The sequence below is a fragment of the Talpa occidentalis genome, unplaced genomic scaffold, assembly GCF_014898055.3.
Source record: "Talpa occidentalis isolate TD23 unplaced genomic scaffold, MPIMG_talOcc4v2.1 talOcc4.10, whole genome shotgun sequence".
NCBI lineage: Eukaryota > Metazoa > Chordata > Mammalia > Eulipotyphla > Talpidae > Talpa > Talpa occidentalis.
The window spans coordinates 64,643,394-64,662,643 of record NW_023600993.1 but is presented as its reverse complement, the minus strand read 5'-3'; the positions used below and the strand labels follow the sequence as shown (position 1 = coordinate 64,662,643).

Here is a 19,250-nt window from a genome sequence, read left to right as displayed (position 1 = left end):
AAACAAGAATCTGAGTGTTCATAGTACTGTCACCTCACTCACAATAGAATAATTTCCTCTGGTTTTGGTGGAATGTTCCTCAATGGGTGAGTAGCATCTCACTTAAATGAAATGCATGAAAGTCATGATGGGTGGGAATTCTCCCCACACAGAGGGTGCACGATGGTGAGTGTGAGCGGCTGATGCCAAGCCCCTTCACAGAGTTGCTGCTTATTAATTCCTCTGACTTTCAAAGTTTGTCATTTAGCAGAATCACAGCAAAACTCTTGTCAATTTGGTGCCTCCAAAGAAGCAAACATTACTTGCCATAGAAAAGTCTTTTCCATCAAGAAATTCCCTCTCAGCTCTGGGAAGTTGGAGGCACTATGAAGGGGATCTGGAAAAGAGCTCCTAGATGGAAGTGAACAGGTAATGGGATGCAGCTTCTGGAGAGCTCAGTCTGCAGGCATTATGTGCATCGAGAGCCTGTGCTCTGGGAGGGGTGCTTCCCAACTCCACCGCCACAGAGGAAACTTCCAGTATTGAACTGATACCAGGCCTCTGGGTGTGGATGTGGATGGGGCCGGGAGGAAGGGACTGTGAGTAGGAGATACCTGTACTTTGCACTCTGTGAGCAGGAGGTACCTATACTTTTGGCAGTTGGTGAAAATAAAACTGCTCTAAAAATAAATTTTATTAACTTTAGAGTTAGGAAATAACACCTATTGATTAATAACTAATACAACACTGTTGCATTGTTAACAAAGAATACAATATTATTATTATAAGGTATTTATAAGTAAAGAACAATGAATAATATACATCAAAAATTTTTAATACTCAATATACAATCAACATGTTCTGATCCACAGTATAAACCAAATAAAAGAGAATCTTGTGTTTTCTTTGTACAAATACTACTTTCATCATAGCAAAACTTACAATATTAAAATGTACCATATGTAGAAGCCATTGCTCACTTGTTTTCAGGATGAAGTTATTGCTATTGTTAACCGGTAACAGAATCACCTCTAACATTAGTCAGATCCACAGGATCTCTTAATTTCCAAGAGATTATATTGTAGAGCAAGATGATATTGTAGACAAAGTAACTTAAAAGGTCTTTTTATTTATTTACTTTTTTTTTTAAGTAAATACACCTTGTTATTTCATCTGCTGGGTGACAGGGTGGGGATTCTGCGGCAATTCAGACAGGATGGACTTGGGATATCAAAGGACGTATTGTGGTTGTGCAGACAGACATGGAGAGAAAGAAATATTAATTGCTTTAGATTTTAACCCAGATATCACTTAGGAAAAAATTAAAAATGTGTCTTAAAGCAAGAATCCTCTTATTGGACTCTGGAAAGCATCCAACGACTTATGCAAGCCTACTGACGTCTACCCTTTGTGATGTAACTGCTAAGTCAATGTTTTCTTTTATCTTGGGAAATGAAGGTCACTTGGTTATTAGAGGGAGGGTGTTCGCACAAACAGCAAGAATGTTCTTTATTTTACAACCAGTCTACCTTTAATTGAGGAAATGGAGGAGGGGAATCTGTTCTACATTTCCTTTCTTTCATGGATGGCTAGATCCTCTCCTTTTTAGTACTTGGGCATCTGTCCCAGAGCCTCTGTCTAGTTCCCTGATGCTCAGTGGCAGATGCTGAGGTCACGTGATTTGGTGGTTTTGGAGCTGGGAGCTGTTCCTGAGGTCCCAGCATCAGCAGAATTTGCCAGCAATTCCAGGCTCCTGTGGCTAATTATTAGGTTGGTGGTTTTCAACCCTGGTAGTACATCAGAAAGATATTACGAGCTATATATAGGAAACAGCCTGGGTTTCATCTCTAGATGTTCACAGTTATTTGACCTGGGTATAGATGGGCCTTGTGATTTTCAAAAGTTCTTTATATAAGATTGCTGTGCAGCTGGGATTAAGACTCCCTTCTGCATGGTGATGGAAAGGCTTGGTAAGACCATGGATGGACTTCATCATGATATTGAGTAACCAAAACATGCTGAATATTAGGGATCTGTAGATATTTCTAGTCTAAATTGGTAGATGCATATCAACTGTAAATATAAAAATAAAAATATTTGCCTCAAACTTAGATTAGTATATATAAATCAACAAAGTGCTATATTATTGCTTTTCTTACATTTATAGGGTCATATTGGCAGATGAGTGGAGTAACATGCAATTGAATCCATTTATTAGTGATAACAGATAAGAATTCTCTTCCAAAAACTCAACAGAAACTGCTTTAGATTAAGGCTAGTCTAAATGTACTTTCCAACCTTTCTAATTTTATAAATATAAAAAGTACCATCCTCTTCTTCATTAGGATAATGACCTAGCTTAGCTCATCAGTGAGGTTGTATCTTAGAAGAGAGAAGAAACTTTTCTTTCAGTTTAACCCCTTTAAATGAATAATTCACTTTCAAATTTTGATTCCATTGTAGTCTTTTTAAAGTAAACTATTTCCTTAGTAGTAGAAAAGTGAGTTTTCCTAGAAATATATCTTACAAAGTTCAGTGCTACATCAAGAAGTTAACATTCCTCCAAAAAGTTACAAAAATAGATTGACATTTAAAAATCCTGTCTGAATGTGGTTTTAATAGTACAAAAATGTAGTGCCTTGATACTCTGGTTGTTGCTGGTAACAGAAGTAGGGATTTCTATTCAGTGAGGTTTTACAGCCCCAGGCAAAGAAATATAAACAGATGATTACAATGAAAACATGTGCTTATCAAAGGAAAGAAACACAAAGTAGACACAAGGACGATTTCAACAGCTGTAACTTAAGCAGCTCATTCCCTGGGAAGAGACTGATTTTCTAACACTATTTCTTAGAAAATGCAAACTGTATCAGCACTTTATCAACACTCAGATCTGGGTATTTGCCACTTCAAGGATCCATTGTTGGTTACAAGGAATTGGAGGCTTTGGAAATGGCCACTCAAGGCCAAGTCGTGGCACAGTGCAGACACACGGTTCTGTTGTTGAACCAGGAATCCTCAGCATGCCCAGTCGTTTTCACTCTGCCCTGGCTGGGGCCATGGCACGGATGCACAGGCTCACACAACTAAAGGTGGCCTTAAAGAAGAGGGTTCAACTCTGGCTGTCCATGAATATCATGTGGGGAACCCCCTAGGTTCCAATTCCATTGGTCTGAGGAACCCAGCTCCCTTCTCCTAAGCTGACCAGGGGGTTCCAGTGGCAGGGAGGGTGGGAGCTGAGGGTGATCATCTACCAGGCTTGTCCTCACTGTGCAGCTGAGGTCTACAGGGAAGTAGATAGAGCAGGAAGCCACCAGGCTGTCTCTTCCTGTACGGACTTCCCTTTTCACAAGTGTTTCCTAAATTCTGGTTTTCATCAAAATAATCCAGAAGAGCTCTAAAATGTCCCTAAGCCTGGGCTGTCTCTGAGACAAGTTCAATTAGAAACTTTTTGGCTGGGATCTAGGAGGTTCGCTGGGCAGCTACACTTGAGAACCAGTGCCTGCTGTGGCTGTGCAGGTCACAGCTGATTTTCGTTTGTAGTTGGGGGAGAGCTAGAGCTCAAATTTAAGAATTTTCAATATATTTGTTGGCTGTGCTATCAGGGTTGCCACATGATGGCCCCATAGAGCTCCTAGTTATGAATCAGGAATAACTGGACTGAAAGCAAGTTCAGACTTTGGAAGAAGTCATCTCTGTTCTACTTTATGAGATGACACAATTATTTTCCTATGTTTAATTAAGGGACTCCTTAGAGTTTATAAGAAGACCTATGTAAGGACAGTGCCCAATGTAAATGTTAACTTTCAACTCCTACCTTACCCAGTTTCCAGGGCCAGCTCTGAGGCTGGCCCCTGGGAAAGGTCTCTAGTACTGACCTGAAGAAACAGCACACAGGCCGTCCAGGTCTGGTGTCCATGATGAAGAACACAGGGACTGAGTATAGCTTTGAAATGTGACCAAGCAGGGCCGGGCTGTGGATCTCCTGCAGGCCTGGGGAGCCCTCTTCTGACACTCCCACAGTCAGCACCAGCCTGCCCCAGGATCTACTCTCTTAGGTCTGAAGCACCACCAGGTCCCTGCTCCTGCCTGGACAGACGTGGCCACAACATTGAGGGAAATAAAAATCTTAAAATTAAGTGAATTTAGAAACTAGATTTTATGCAGGAAAAGTGAAATACAAAGGAGAAGAAAAAAACTTGAATAATCGTTGCTGTTTTATTATGGTATAGGAAAAATATTTCCAGTTACAAAAATGCTACAAATTGTTGTCCTGCACCTCCTGACTGACCCGTTTCTTAACAAGTGAGTGAGAGTCAACTGAATTGCTGTTCCCAAGAGCAGAGTGAGCTTCTGACTACAAGATTTCTCGATGTTCTGAGGTGAATAAGAAAAGTGGCTTACTGACAGTGGTATACGTTTCAGATTCCTAGCAAAGCTGCTTAATCTTACTCATTCAAGTCCCCACTGGGGACACATATAAGAAATGTGAGGATCACTGCAAGCTTAATTCCCAGGCTCCTGAAGATGACAACGTGGTCTGTAAACCTACTTTACTAGTGGTTCCATGGAAGACTCTTTCTTTGTTAGGGGTCCCGGCGCAGAGAATGTACTTTCTCTTCCTTGTGGCTACACCCTGGTCCCAGCTCCATTGTTCCTTGGCTGAATACACCTCCGAATACACCTGGCATCTGTGCTGCCTGGGGCCTGTGGGCATGTCTTACCTGGCACCTGTCATGCTGTTTTAAGGTTAATACTTCAGTTCATTTTTTTTGCTAAATTGTGAATTTCTTGGAAATAGGAAATATGTTTTATTTAGTTTTGTATCTTTAGTAGCAATGTCCGGACTGGCACAGACATACAAGAGTATTTGAGAACATAATGAAATTGAAGATAGTTTATATTTCCATGGAGACAAAGTAAAACATTTTGGTAACAAAACAGTGGGACCCTAATCCATCTGAGTGTCAAAAAATAACTTCAAAGCAAATAGAAAATTTTGTATGTGTCTGTAAGCTGAAAATATTGTCTGAAACATATTTTCCTTGATAAACTGAAATGGTGGTTGCTGACCAAGAGTGCTGAAAACACTGCCAACGATTGCCACTGACTGATCAGGCTGCAGGGACATTCAGATTAGAAAAAAAAGGCGGAGTCCTAACTAGATGGATCCCTAATGACAGGGAAATTACTAGGAGGAAAAATGGTTTTTTCTTCTAAAGCACCTGTAGGTGTTCTGAATGCATTATCTTCAACTTCAAACTCTAATTTCATATTTACCACTTGCATTGCACACTCTACATAATACTAGCTTTATTTCCACCTGTAAAGTTGCCCAGAGTAGGAGGGCTCTAAGTTCTTGCACAGTGGCCCCAGAACCTGGATGCTTTTATTCACAAAGCACAGGGAGAGGCTTTGGGGCAGCTTACCAGGGACCAACCCAGTACCCTTTGAATAAAAACTTTTAAAGTGAAGTAAAAAGAAAATTGTCTAAACTAAATAGTTTTTGGGGAGAGGCTAAATAAGTATTTAAAGAAGTTTTTTTTTTTTTTTGGAGTCTTTCATATATTTCCTGACCCAAAGGACTTCGTGCATTTATCTGACACTCAGATCTCGGGGTTCTTGCATTGTCCTCCATCTTAATTAAAGGCTATTGGTCCAAATGCTGATGAATCAAATATGAGCTGGCCTTGCTCACATTATCTGATGTACCGTCTCCTCTTGCTGATAGGGAAAGCATATAGAGTTTTAAAACAACGGAATGGAAAATAAACAAGTAAGTCTAATACTTACAATTAGAAAACACTAGTTCAGTGAGTGGAGAGCAAATACCATGGAGACACTTATATAAAAGTCTGAGGAAGAATTCTATCCCCTCCTTTTCTTTGTCACCCAGGAATGGTCAAAGTGGCTTATCCTTTTGTATACCCATGGTTGGGTACAGTACCGATCATGCCTACTTGGGATGTGGAGGGCTTCCTGTTTGCTTAATTGTCTCACAATGGAAGAGTCTTGACACAGAGCCAGTGAAGTCAAGTGTTAGCTGGAAGACTTTGGCCCTTGCTTCTAGGTCACAGTTGGGTCTGGACCAACTTGTGCATCAAGTGCTATGAGTGAGCTTCTTCCTTGTTAGAAAAGCCCCTTAAAAACAAAGTCAATGATTATAGTTAAAAACCCCACAGGTCCCCAAGCAATAAAACTCCTTATATATATAGTTGTGTGCTTTTTTTCCAAATATACCTCATTTAAAGGTGAACTTTGTCCAAATGGACAACATTCTTGCTGGATGCCATTTTGTGGAAGGCTTACAGTTTGAAGACAAAGGAATGTCACAGGAATATACCTGCAACTCCCTGTGGTGCATCCCAGTGGAGGGCTTCCTGGCTGAAAGGCTGGTTGGTCACAGCAAATATGGCAAAACCAGTTCATGGTCCAATAGTGAACATAGGTTTTGTTATCAGGACTTGGTGATCAGGAGTAGCTGCCATGGTTGGGTCCATGGTGGGTGAGCCATGTGGAATTTTTATGGCTGGGGCTATTCTCCATGGTCATGCTCCAATAAATTCACTGCTGGGTGGTGCTACCCTAAGGTATTCTGCATTTTCAGCTGAAGGGCCCTTGAAGATGCCATTGGACTTGGTTTCCTTGGGAAAGAAGTCCTGCTGGTAGTCGGGGTTGTCCAGGCTGGTCTGATGGCTGCCTGACTGGGCCCAGAGGGTGGGGCCATTGACGTGGGAAGGGCAGGTGGTATTGAGATACTCAGGGTTGTCCACCGCATTACTGTGGGGGTTTTGGTAGTGAGGGTCTCTGCCAGGAGCTGGATGTAGGGGCTGGTTGTGATAGACAGGGTTCTGGACAGAGCCTGCAGGCCTTTTGGGAACACACTGGTTTACATATTCTGAAAATGAAAAGAAATCAGAGATGAAGTCATCAGCAAAGCACAGTATCAAGCAGGAGGTCATTGGCCTCTCCCACCCCAGTCTATATTCTGCAATGAGGTACTAACCACAGCAGGTAGCAAGCCTGGGAAGACACTACTTTTTGTTGTTGTGGAATAAACTGCGCTTTTTCTGTACTTCTCAAACAACTGGCACATCTATGTTTTGCCAAGCAAAAGTTCTCTAAGGATAACCTGCCTCTGTGTGTGTGTGTGTGTGCAGGTTGGGAATGCCTAGAGATAAAGTTTCCACTAGGAAAATGCATGTTTTACATGACAACAATGAAGCCAGGACAGAGATGGGGACTAACAAACATCTGAACACATTCACACACTCTTACACCAACGCTCACACATAATTGACATAGACATATACCCACATGTGCTCACATAGTCACACATGCTCACACACTGATACATACACACAGAGCTTAAACACATGCTCACACACATACACAGCACACACATTTTCACTTTCATACCTACACATCATACTCGCACCCATATCCCCCACATATATTTGCTTCAAATTCTAGAAAAGCTGTAGATTCACCCTAAAAAACTAGCAGACAACTTGGGCACACTTGCACTGTGTACTGCCCAGTGCCTGGGTATGTCTGCCTCCCACTCCTTTCTCTGTGTCCATCCCCACCTCTGGTCAGGTGGTTGGGTGGGGGCCAGTTCTAGGGACAGGTCAAGGACTGTGACAGTCCCAGGAGCCACTCACCAGGCACGGGGAGGAAGGAGTCATCCAGGCTGTCCTCGGGCAGGGTGCCGGTGGGGTCCGAGCTGTACCGCTGCAGGAAACTGTCTTCTTTGAGGGGGCAGCTCTGCTGGGGAAGGTTAGAGGTATCAATGTAAAACCACCCAAGACCTCGTTCAACGCATTTTCACTAGAAGGGCTGCAGAAGGACATAATTCCTATTAGCCCCGCAGATGCCTCCCTCCCCGGACCTAGGAAGGCCCTGGTCAGTGCTGTCTGGTGGGGCTTCTGTAACAACCAATGGCCATAATCCTTACTCCTCCACATGGCAGACACAGTCACAAATGACTGAATACTTCAAATGTGTGAGAAACCAGATTTTAATTTTTCTTAATTTTCCCCATAAAAGTTTAAATTTAAGTAGCCACATGTGGCTGGAGGGTTCTTTGTTGGTCAGTGTGGGTCCAGACAAGGTCCCATAAGATGTGCATCAGTATTCTCAGGAAGGCTGGCCGACGCACAGAAACCCTATGTTAGCAGGTCTGGGAAACTGTATTTCTAACAAGCCCCTTGGTGCTGCAGCAGATCCAAGAACCATGCTTTTAACAAGACTGATAAGCCATGGCTAAGTGCTGGCCTCAGGACAGGGGAAAGGGAACCACTGTCCCGCGGGGCATTTAGGAGGAAAATCAAGAGCTTCCAGGTCAGTGTCTAACAGAACCCCAACACTGAGCTACTGCCTGATTCTGGCTGACTAGGTCTTCATACATACCCCATTTCTATCGATGCATGCCACGGTGGAGTTGTTGCTGGTGGCACTCTGGAAAAGAAACATAGCCGCTGATGTGTGATTGCAGGAGGTGGGGGTCAAGGAGCAGATGTTCTAAAACTTTCTTAGTTTTGTGTGCTCATTAGCATTAGAAAAACTAGCATTCGTTCTGGTTTAATTTTGTTCTTCAGTGGACCTTAGAAATGATTACCATCAAGTTGTGTAAGGCAGTAAAATAATCACTACGCTTACTTGACTCAATTTGATTTGGGTTTTACCATTTGGTGAAAATCCACTTTGTCCCATGTGAACTCATTGGATGGGGATCATTTTCTCTAAAACTCAATTGGTTCAAACCAGCAGACCTAAATTGAAAAAGAGTGAAAATTTCATACCAGAGAACTCAGGAGGGGCGTCCGAGAGGTGGAGGGGCTATGGAAGAAGCCCTGCTGAGGGATGAGATACTCGTCGGCATCCACCACATCTTCCATGTCCTCCTCATCCATTAGGGCGCGGTAAAAGTTGGAGTCTGTGGGACTTGGCAAGTGCATTCTCTCATCCCCCTGGGGCAGAGATTTGAGACCATTAGAAAGGCCTAGAGAGATACTAGTCCATTTCTTGGCTATAGGGACAGGGATCTATTGTCAGCAGGTGCCTGGCGGTTTATCAGTTTAAAAGAAAAATACCGGATGGTTTCACTTATAACAGGAATATAGGGGAACCAAATAAGACATCAGTGTAAAAAAATAATAATAACTGTGCAAACCACAACAAAGGAAAAACAGACAATTATAAACCAGAGACATCCTGCAGGGGAGGAGGAGGGAGAGGGGTGAGAGGGAGGGAGGGAGGAGCACAGGGGACTGTGGTGATGGTGCATGGGTGCCTTGGGGAAGGAAATTCTATGGGGACTCAATCTGAGGGGGTGGGGGGAAGCAAATATTGTTTAAAAAAATGTAAAAAATGATAAATGTTAAAATAAAAAAATCTAAAAAAAAAAAAATCCCTCTGGTTCTAGGAATGTAGTTGGCTTCCCTCAACTCCCTCGCCTCCTTGCCTGAAATGCAAACTTTCAAAATTCCCTGATATCTAAAAGTTCCTGAAGTGAAACACAAACTGCTTAGGAAGAAAAAGAAAGAGAAGCAGCATCAGCCTTTATTGAGTGTGTACTCTGGGGCTAGGTGCTGTGATTTTGTGATTAATCAGAAATGTGTATTTGGTTTTTGTCCCTGTTTCTGGCACAGAGTTCCTAAAACCCTTGGAATATTCTAAGTGATGAATGAGGTGACTTTTGGGAAGAACCTAAGTAAGGGGGCTGGTTGCCAGTGGAAAGCCCTGTGATTAGGGAGTTGGAACTTTCTGTCTCACCATGGCCTCCAAGGAGGGGAGCTGGCCTGGGGGTTGAATCAAACATTAAAGGCCAGTTATTTAATCAATCCTGCTTATGTAATGAAACCTCTCTAAGTCCCCAAAGGATGGGTTCTGGAGAACTTGGGGGTTGGTAAATACGAGGAGATGCTATGAGGATGGTGCACCCAGAGTGCACAGAAGCTGTGTCCCTCCCCTGTATATTGCCCTGTGCACCTCTTCCATTTGGCTGGTCCTGAGTTATATCTTTTTATTAAGAAAAACATTAGCCTAGTAAGTAACCAGGTTTCCTGCATTCTGTGAACCACACTAACAAATTAATTGAATCCAAGCAGGGGTTCATGGGAACTTATGATTTATAGTCTGTCAGTCAGAAGCAAAGGTAACTACCTGGCTTTGAGACTGGTGTCTGAAGTTGGGGTAGGGGAGGTGGCAGACTTGTAGGACTCAACCCTCACTCTAGGATGTAATAATATCTCTGAGTAGTTAGTGTCAGAATTGTATTGAATTCTAGGACATTGAGATGGTGTTGGAGAACTGCTCATAGGTTTGGGGAACCACACACACATACAAACACCCACACACAGAGGAATTGCTGAGCAGAACTTTTGGCGTTATGCAATATATTTTGCATGCATTATTTCACTGAATCTTTAAAACTACCCTGTGAGCCTCACATAGGAAGGGGAGAAATAGGTATATGAGGTCAGATTTGCCTGCTAAAAGTCTCTGCTTCTCCACTGGACTGAGCTGATGCTTTGTTTACTGCAATAGCAGCTGGCCCAGGGATGATGTGTGAGGAGGCTGTGTCAGTAAGAGGGCCGGCAGGGGTGGCCAGGGAGCAATGGGTACCACAAAGGCCCTCTACTCTGCTCCCTGTGCCTTACCCAGGCTTGCCTTGACACATTGGAAGATTTAATAATGTGAGCTGGAGACAGGTGATCCTGATGCTTGTTAGAAAGACTTTTTCCAACAGACTGCAAGTGCAGGTTGTACCTGGATGACAAGGTAGCGCTGGGGGTCTCGGGCCATCTTAGTGAATTCAATGATCAGCTCACGGAACTTAGGGCGACTGTCCGCGTCTATCATCCAACCTGGGAAGGAATGAAGAAAACAGGACCATTAGCACTCTTAAAGAAATGAGAAAGATGGCATAGCTTAAAGAAACCATTTATGGTGAGATACTTTTAGACAAGAAAGTGATGCAGACACTTAATCTTTGTGAAAGACAAAGTCCTGGCCGGATTACTGTTTAAAGATCATGAAAGCACAATAGAGTGAATCAGAATGACATCCTGTAATTTTCTACATTTACCCTTTCAGGGTTAGCATTCTGGTATGACTACCTTAGTAATACAGCAGCTTTACTGTAAGTATTGCTGTTGGTCAACTTTTCTGATGATCCAGTCCTTGTGTCTATGCTCACAGTCCTTACTTGACATCCACCTTCATGTGTACTCAACCAGCATTCTTGGATGCTGGAAATCAGATTTAATTTAGATAAATCCAGAGACCCTGAAGAACTCAGGTGTTCGGGAATGCCTCTCAACCACTCTGCTCCTTTCATTGTATTGCATGCTCAGTCATCATGCATGTGTGTAAGAGGCGATGTTTCAGCGCTTTCCATTGGAGGGAGCTTTTGTTAACCATGCTAGTGCATTGATTACACAAGGGCCTAAGCCTGGATTAAACAGGAGGAACAGTTATCAGCTGGAAATCCTCATGCCTCTGAGGGTTCACATTTATTTTCTAGTAGCAGGATGTCAAGCTATTTTAGATCAGATTGCTATGTGACCTTAGACAAATCATGTAACCTCTCCGGATTCCAGTTCCTCAGAGCAGAGCTAGGAAGTTAAAATAAATGGACTTTGTGGTCAAAGGTCAGAAATGCACTGACATTTACATTAATTTGGCTCTACCATATTCCCTTGTGTAAATGCTCACCACACAAATAATGTTACCTTCAAAGCCAAGTGAACTGGGGATTCTGGTGGAATAATGTGTTAATCAAGTTACACATTCTTATTTGGATCAAAATGTTTACTTGGAAATTGTAGAGGACCTCACATAAATCCACTGTTTGAAAGGTTTAAGTCCGAACTGAAATGTTGATTCTATTTTCCTCTTGTGTTTATTCATTGTTAGGCATTTAGAAACATTCATTCTCTGGTAACGGACTTCCCAGTGTGGGCAGCTTTTTCATTAAGCAACACAGAGAACAGAATATTTTGGTGTAATGGCTTATGGAGGCTTTGATTTTATTTATTTGCTTGCAAACATCGCAAATGTCAGGTCTCAGTGCTCAGTGAGTCAATGAGTGCTTCCGGAAGAATGTGTGAGAGTGGTATTATGGATGTTTCTGGACTCAAGCGTCTGCCTTAAAGAATGTGATGGCAGAATGGGGGGGTTGCAATTGTATGGGGAATATAAAAATAAAATTTATTATTTAAAAAAAATAAAATATTACTTCCTGCCATATAAATTTTTATTGTAAAAAAAAAAAGAAAAAGAATGTGATGGCATTTCTTCAGACAACCAAAGGTCTGAACTGTCTGATGAGGGCAGCCATGCCTCTCTATGGACCTGTGCTGAGGTTCAGCCACATGGGTTAGACTGCCTGTGACCACTCACACTTGACCATGATCATGTAGACGTCAATGGTGCAGATGGGCGGCTGCGGGAGGCGCTCTCCCTTTTCCAGGATGGTGGAGATCTCACTTGCCGGAATTCCATCATAAGGCTTAGACCCAAAGGTCATCAGCTCCCAAACAGTGACTCCTAGAAGATGAAGCAGTCACTCATTAGTCAATAGTCTTTAGTCATCAGTGTTCCTACTGCTTCTACTATTGAGAAGCCCATGTTTCTGTGGCCTTGGGCAACTCGCTTCCTACTGTTTACCTCTCTGCACAGTGGGATAATGACAGTATCTGCCTTACACGATGGTCATCAGGGTCAAATAAGGTAACACAACTGAAATGTTAGTTTAGTGCCTGGCAAACACTAAGTGGCTAAGAAATGGTAACATTTAGTAATAACAGCAGACAATATAACCACCTTAATAACTTCTTATGCTACAGTGCAGGAGTTACACACTCAGACTTCTGCCCTAAGTGACTTAAATCTATGTACGCGGAAAGATGGAGATTCCAAACAAAGCTGTAAATGTGAAACTTTAAATAATTTAAAAAAATAGAAACAAACAAAAAATCTATGTCCCTTTGTATAAATATCACAATCCCATACTTTTTATTTCAAAATCAATTACCATGTTTTAAAAAAGTATAACTGTAGTAATATTTTAGAATTGGTGTTTCTTCAGATAACCTCTAATTTTGATGGCCCTTTTATCTTCAGGCCTCTCTTGGTGGAACTCTCTCTCTCTCTCCAAATAGACGGTGTTATATGGAGCTTGTTCCCACCTGGATAGGGAAGGTTACTGTGGTCCCACTAGAGGTGACCATGATAGAGCCTGGCCCCAAGGTTCAGACACTGGACCTTCCAGATGTATATTACCACAGATCTGCTTGGGTTTTGCAGGGGCCATTCCAAAACACAATGACCTGAATTAACATATAGAATTTAAGGGCCTCCCTGGTGGCACAGCGGCTGAGCGCTGGGCTACGAAGCTGCCCGCAGCCTCTGCAGCACTGGTTTGATCCCCAGCCACCAGGCGAGGGTCCCACATGGCGCGCAGACCTCTCCTGCCGTGCCCACTGCTCCCCTCAGCAGTGTTTTGTCAGTCTGTTTTGCTCCCCGCTCTGGCTCTGGTGAATTCTCTCACCCTCCCGTGCTTCTGACTATACCCAGTGCTTGCATAAATAAATAAATAAATAAAATTTAAAAAAATATATAGAATTTAAGGTTGAAAAGTGAAGGAAAGCAAAGGTATAGAGGCAAGAAAATAGACTCTCCTATCCTTTCCCACCACAGAGTCAATATGAGCTTGACAGAAAATCTCATTTCAAGATGTATGAAGTCAGGTAATGCTCATCTAACTAGGCTTGAGCATTGTGTTTCAACATGCCAGTGACTTCCCATGGGAAGGCAAGCTTTCCAGGGTTTGGAACAAATAGAGAAAGAGTGGTGTGTGTGTGTGTGTGCATGTGTGTGTGTGTTTACCTGGTGTGGGTTATGGATGAGACTGGAAGGTGGGATGAATCCTCTCTTTACTCCAAAATAGACCACATAGTTGCCTAACTTATTAAATTATTTTTCCTTGATTGGAATAGAGAATGGAATAAAGGATATGTTTACTAAACTAAAATTCCAGGTTCATGGTCCAACAATTCCAGATCATAATCAATGACAACAGTTTCCTCTGAAATGGGAACTTGACAGGCACCACCACAGTGATGCTGAATTTCTAATAACAGTTATAATCATTCAAAGGAATTAAGTCATCGAATTTAAGGGGATTTTCATTTATTCAACAAATGTGGACCAGGTGTGGACTTCTAGTTGGCACCCACTGACTGGAACATGGGAGGAAGGGAGAGATAGCATCCACCCACCAACCCACCAACCCATCAAGCATGGTTAGGGCTTCAGACTATCTGGAATGTACTTGAGAAACCAAAGATGATAAGCAGAGAAGTGAAAGTCTGACATAGAAGATGTATTTTGACTGTTGTCTGGAGAATAGATGAGAGTGTGCAAAACAGGGCGAGAGAAGACCTGCTGGGCCACCGAGGAGGGGCTGGGTCAGCGTAGTGATAGGGAGATGACTCTGGGAGGACCCAGAGTGAGAAGTGAAGATACATCTTGAAAATAACAAGGCATCAGAACAGCTTTATTTCCTTATCTAGTTCATTCGTTGCAGACAGCTCAGATCACAGGTACATAGAAAATAGAGTGATTTATCCACAAATAGCTCTGTCTTTTTTAAGTCAGCTTTCTAGCAAAGGAGACAAAGATCCAGGAAATAAAACAAAAATACATTTCGAATATTGGGAAGTTAATAATTCTAAAGGAAAAAATAGTAAGTGGAAACCTGAATGATTTGTTTTTGTACTGATTAATTCCTTTCAATATTGCTTGTCTCAAATATACATTTCTAGGGAAGTAGGTGACTGTTCCTTTTCACATGCCCCCTTTGCTTTAAGTAGCTGAGGAGAGGCTGATGACTCACAAATTAGCACAGAGGGTGAAGGGTCTACAGTCTCTCAGCAGAGTGCTGGGTGACATTTGAGCACTTAATGTGAAAACAGTTGAAGTTAGCAGTGGTCATTGAAAATCAGTTATTCTTACAAGGCAAGAACATTTTCCTTAAAGGCAAGGCTCCTGTAAAAAAGCAGTGAGGCGGGAGCATGGCAACATGTCTGGGGAGATCCCAGCTGGACCTGGGATCAGGGACTCAGTCCTGAGAGTGAGAGGCCCTCAGAGTCAGAGGCAAACTCCACCTCAATTTTCTTGCTTTTCCCAGACACATCCTCACTGCCTTTTCAACAGGCATTCCCTCTGACACACAAAAAATCCAGTTCACTACAGGAAACAATAGTCTGGTGAATCATCACAAAACTTCCTTTCTCTATCAGGAACTCTTCCCTTGAACCTCATGGTCATTTCTCTTTTGTTCACTCTGGATTCATGACAAGAAGTAAGGTGACTGCAGGTGAAGGCATTTCCTGAGTTTAAGTCTCTCTCCCCCATGACCCTCTCTTCTGACAAGTTCATTGAGACCCCAGTGACACTTAGTGTGGAATTTATACTCAACTTCCTTGGCCATGTTTCTTTAGTGTAACAGACACACAGCAAGTATTACACTGTTATTAGTTACTGTCTTGGGAGAAAACTCTTGAATGACAGAGCATATAATGTAAATCAATGAACAAGCCAAACCAGCTGAGCCTCAGTACAAATTCATTAGCATCAGATTTCCACTCACCATAGCTCCAGACATCACTTTGGTGGGTATAAATTCGGTGTAAAATTGATTCCAAAGCCATCCACTTGATAGGCACCTTAGAATGATGAGAGAGAAAATAATATGACAATCATTAGCTTCCCTCTGTTGAAAATAATTAAATCATTCTGGGACAAACTACAAGTGACTGATATGGAAAAGTCAGGACATTCCACTGACCCCACAGTTTAGTGCTCCACATCAGCTGCACAGTAGACTTTAAGTCTGGCAGACAATAGGTTTCTTTTAAATGGCCCCAGAGTTGGTCAGGTGGACACCACAACTAAGGCCTTTTGGCCCCAGGGCAAACTGTTGAGCTGATCCTGGTCAGGCCCTGTGTGTATTTGCCCTGGATCTTGCACAGGCCATCATGAGGCTGAAGGATACAGCTGATCTGGAACATCCTGGAGGCCCTGGTAAGTTCCTGCAGAACTCCCAAACCCGGCTGAGGAGGAAGTTGGCTCCACCTCAACCTGGCTGAGTCTCCGGCTGGGCATGAGTCACTGGGGACCCTGGAAACCTTCAGAAAAACATAGGAAGCTTCTTGTATTTTGGGGATATCTTCAGGGCAGTGTGCCATCAAAGTAGAAGTGGTGTTACCTAGTTGTTTCTCCAAAGGTACTTATATCCTGAGGGGAGGAGGCAGCTGATCCTTGGTCCCGGGGCCTGGAGCTGAATGCCTGTTAACTGCCTTTGACCTCTGGATGGATCAGTACTCACTTCCAGCAAATCCCACCCCGACAGCACCTCTTCTCATAACACCAACAGAAGATTCTTTAGACCAGGGATGAGCAAGCTGCTGGACCTGACTCCACATCCAAAAATGTCTCCATACCATGTAGTTCCCAAAGAAAGAAAAGTTCACTAGTCTACAAGCTAGCTCCTTACTTTGCCTCCTTCTGCATGGTACTCCTTCTCATCAGCACCCAGCAGTTTGGCCAGCCCGAAGTCTGTGATCTTGACATGCTGTGGGGTCTTCACCAGGACGTTCCTGGCTGCCAGGTCACGGTGCACCAAGCGCCGGTCCTCCAGGTAGTTCATGCCCTGAAACAGGGTCAAGCAGTGAGGGCATGAGGCTAAGTAAGCATGGGGCTGAGCAGTGAGGGCATGGTACTTCCTGGATACCCTACATAGCACAGACCTGGGCTCACGCACACAGGGCAAGGCACTCTGTGGAAGCTGGAGCGTAGCTCAGGGTGGAGGGCTATGGGTGCCTTGGTGGAGGCTGTGGTGTGGTGACATACATCTGAAGAGGTGTGATCCTATATCTTGGACTCATATATGGTGTTATAAACCAATGTTACTGCAATAAAAGACATAATAAAGTCACATGCGTACAACTCCTATCTTTTCCATGTCAGGAGAAGCCTGTCTACGTAACTTACTCTCTTGATGACCAACTTGCACCTTCTAAGTGTTAGAAACTATCAAATGGATGAAAGGCAAGTAAATGAAGGTATACCTAGTTACTGAGTCATTATCTTTTTTCTATTCACGTACTCAGTCTCAGGTCCAGATGGTCCAAGTGGCAGAGGACAGCGCAGAACCCTGGGCTGAGCCTGGGCTGGAAGCGGCTCAGGTACTGCCCACCTGCCCATCATGCCTCCAAGGGCTCTCACCTTCCTGGGCTGAGACCATGTGAGAGGTGGGGGAGGCAGGGTGCCCTCATCAGGCATGCAGATAGTCCTTCTTGGTGCTGTGCAGCCAACTCTCAGGTTCTCCTATCTTATGTGATTTGCTACATTAAAAAAGACTTTTATCTACTGTGTCTTGTTTGTTGTTTTTCAATGGAACTCACATGGTTACTGAGCTGCTTTCTTAAGGTGTCACTCCCAATCCCCTGCCTGATAGCTTCTACATCCAGTTGTGTCAGAATCGTTGCTGAGAGATAAAACTCCCACCTCCCTTGTATTATCTGGAAAGCTCCTGAATGTTTAACATGCTGTTTGATTTAAAGGTTTCCCTTCCTAAGACTTCTCTTGTGCCAGAAAATATGGCTAATGGGACTAATGTCTCCTCAAGAGTGAACCAACAGGTTCTAGAATAGCACTTAAAAATGGAGAATTATTATTTAGGGATGGTGTGTGGAGAGCGAGAGAGAGTAAGAGCAGAAGCTGAGCAAATGCTGCCCAACAGATGACCCCTCGGTCCTCCGTGTCACCTCTCACCTCTCAAAGCTGGCTCCTTTCACCAGCTTCACCCTCTCCTTTGACTCATGGGACCCTGACTATTTCTGTGCTTGGTCCCCTTGATTCTTATACAAGAGTAAAATCTCTATTAAATAAGACCTACTCTTACTCATTCAGAAGGGCTAATGATGCTTGACCTCCCCTTGGTTAGACCAACAGCTGCACTCCAGGCTGCAAGTTCTCCCTGTGCTCTCTCCCTGTCTCTCACTCTGTATTTCTCTCTCCCAGTTTCCACTCTTATTTTCTCTCTTCCCTTCCAGCTGTGTCTCTTTTGTTTATTGCTTCATCACACAGCTCTTGAAGACTTCCTCTGTGGACAGTACCATGTGGGAATTGTGTAGACTATGTAATGTTGCACTCACGTGGACCCTGTGTAGTCAACACACAGCATAGGTGTTGCACATGTATGTACTGTGCAAGCCTGCACATACAGGGAGTAATAAAGCACACATAAGTCCTTAAATGAAGGAACAATTCACTTCTTCCGTCCCTCTGCCTTTATTTAAAATGTGTTGGTATACGAAACCTATAAGGAGAACTTCAGAGGGTATTTCCATCTTCATTAAACTACCATAACTTTCATTCTGCTTCTTCAAATTCCTAAGAGAATCTGGTACACTGGGCACATATTTACTGAAGTTTTTTGAGGAATAAATGGATGATTTTGCTAAGGTTTATTAGCCAATGCCTGAATGAATGGTAATAGCTTACTGCCATGTACCCTGGTGAGGTGCCACACGATCCTGAAATTATCTATGTGGAAGCCTCTCGGGGCTTGTAGTCCTCGTACCCACATACCCAGAGAATCCAGTGCTTCACAGACCAAATCCTCTGAGTCCTCAGGGTCAGGCCCTTAATTCTCTGCTGGCACCTCCAACAGAAATTTGCTTGCAGATCCTAAAATTTCTTGGGATGCCAATCCTCCCCAAAATGTATCCCCCAAATAACTTCTAGTTCCTTGGCCCTAAGCCACTGAATATGTCTATGTCGCTGTGCAAATCTACTAATTGACTTGGTTCCACACCACCCCTTGCCCTCAGGGCTTTAAAGAGCCAGAGAAACTTTAATAAATTGTGATGTTTTCTCAAAACATCAGTGTTCAGAGGAGGCTTGGGAAAGAGCGGCTTACATATCCTGGAGTGCATGGTAATCAGTCGGAGAGGTTTTAAGTCAGAGATAATTTTGGAACAATGAGATTAGACCCATTTGAACTTGGATGAAACCCTATTCATTGTCTCTATCTCACACTATGGAAACCCTTTGAAAGGCCACCTCAGTGCCCCATGGAGTTATATTTTAACCAGTCACTAAAGATAAGGTTGTGATAGTGCCTCTGAACTCTATCTAAACAGACACACACAGGAAGCTATGTCAGCACAACCCATGTGGCCGCTGGGGAAACA

At 43.2% G+C, this 19,250-nt stretch overlaps 1 protein-coding gene across 2 annotated transcripts in view; it reads right to left on the bottom strand.

Moving 5' to 3' along the window:
• Positions 1 to 704: 704 nt before the first annotated feature.
• EGFR (epidermal growth factor receptor) overlaps positions 705 to 19,250 on the bottom strand; it is a 198,736-nt gene continuing 180,190 nt past the window's right edge. The window contains exons 21-28 of one of the 2 annotated variants that reach the window (XM_037493498.2): positions 16,547 to 16,702; positions 15,641 to 15,716; positions 12,388 to 12,534; positions 10,753 to 10,850; positions 8,784 to 8,951; positions 8,392 to 8,439; positions 7,644 to 7,749; positions 705 to 6,877 (exon numbers count right to left, since the gene is read on the bottom strand). In XM_037493498.2, coding sequence (XP_037349395.2) covers positions 6,528 to 6,877; positions 7,644 to 7,749; positions 8,392 to 8,439; positions 8,784 to 8,951; positions 10,753 to 10,850; positions 12,388 to 12,534; positions 15,641 to 15,716; positions 16,547 to 16,702 — 1,149 coding nt within the window. In that variant the 3' untranslated portion in view covers positions 705 to 6,527. The remainder of the gene's footprint in view (positions 6,878 to 7,643; positions 7,750 to 8,391; positions 8,440 to 8,783; positions 8,952 to 10,752; positions 10,851 to 12,387; positions 12,535 to 15,640; positions 15,717 to 16,546; positions 16,703 to 19,250) is intronic. The other variant, XM_037493503.2, reaches the window with a different exon arrangement.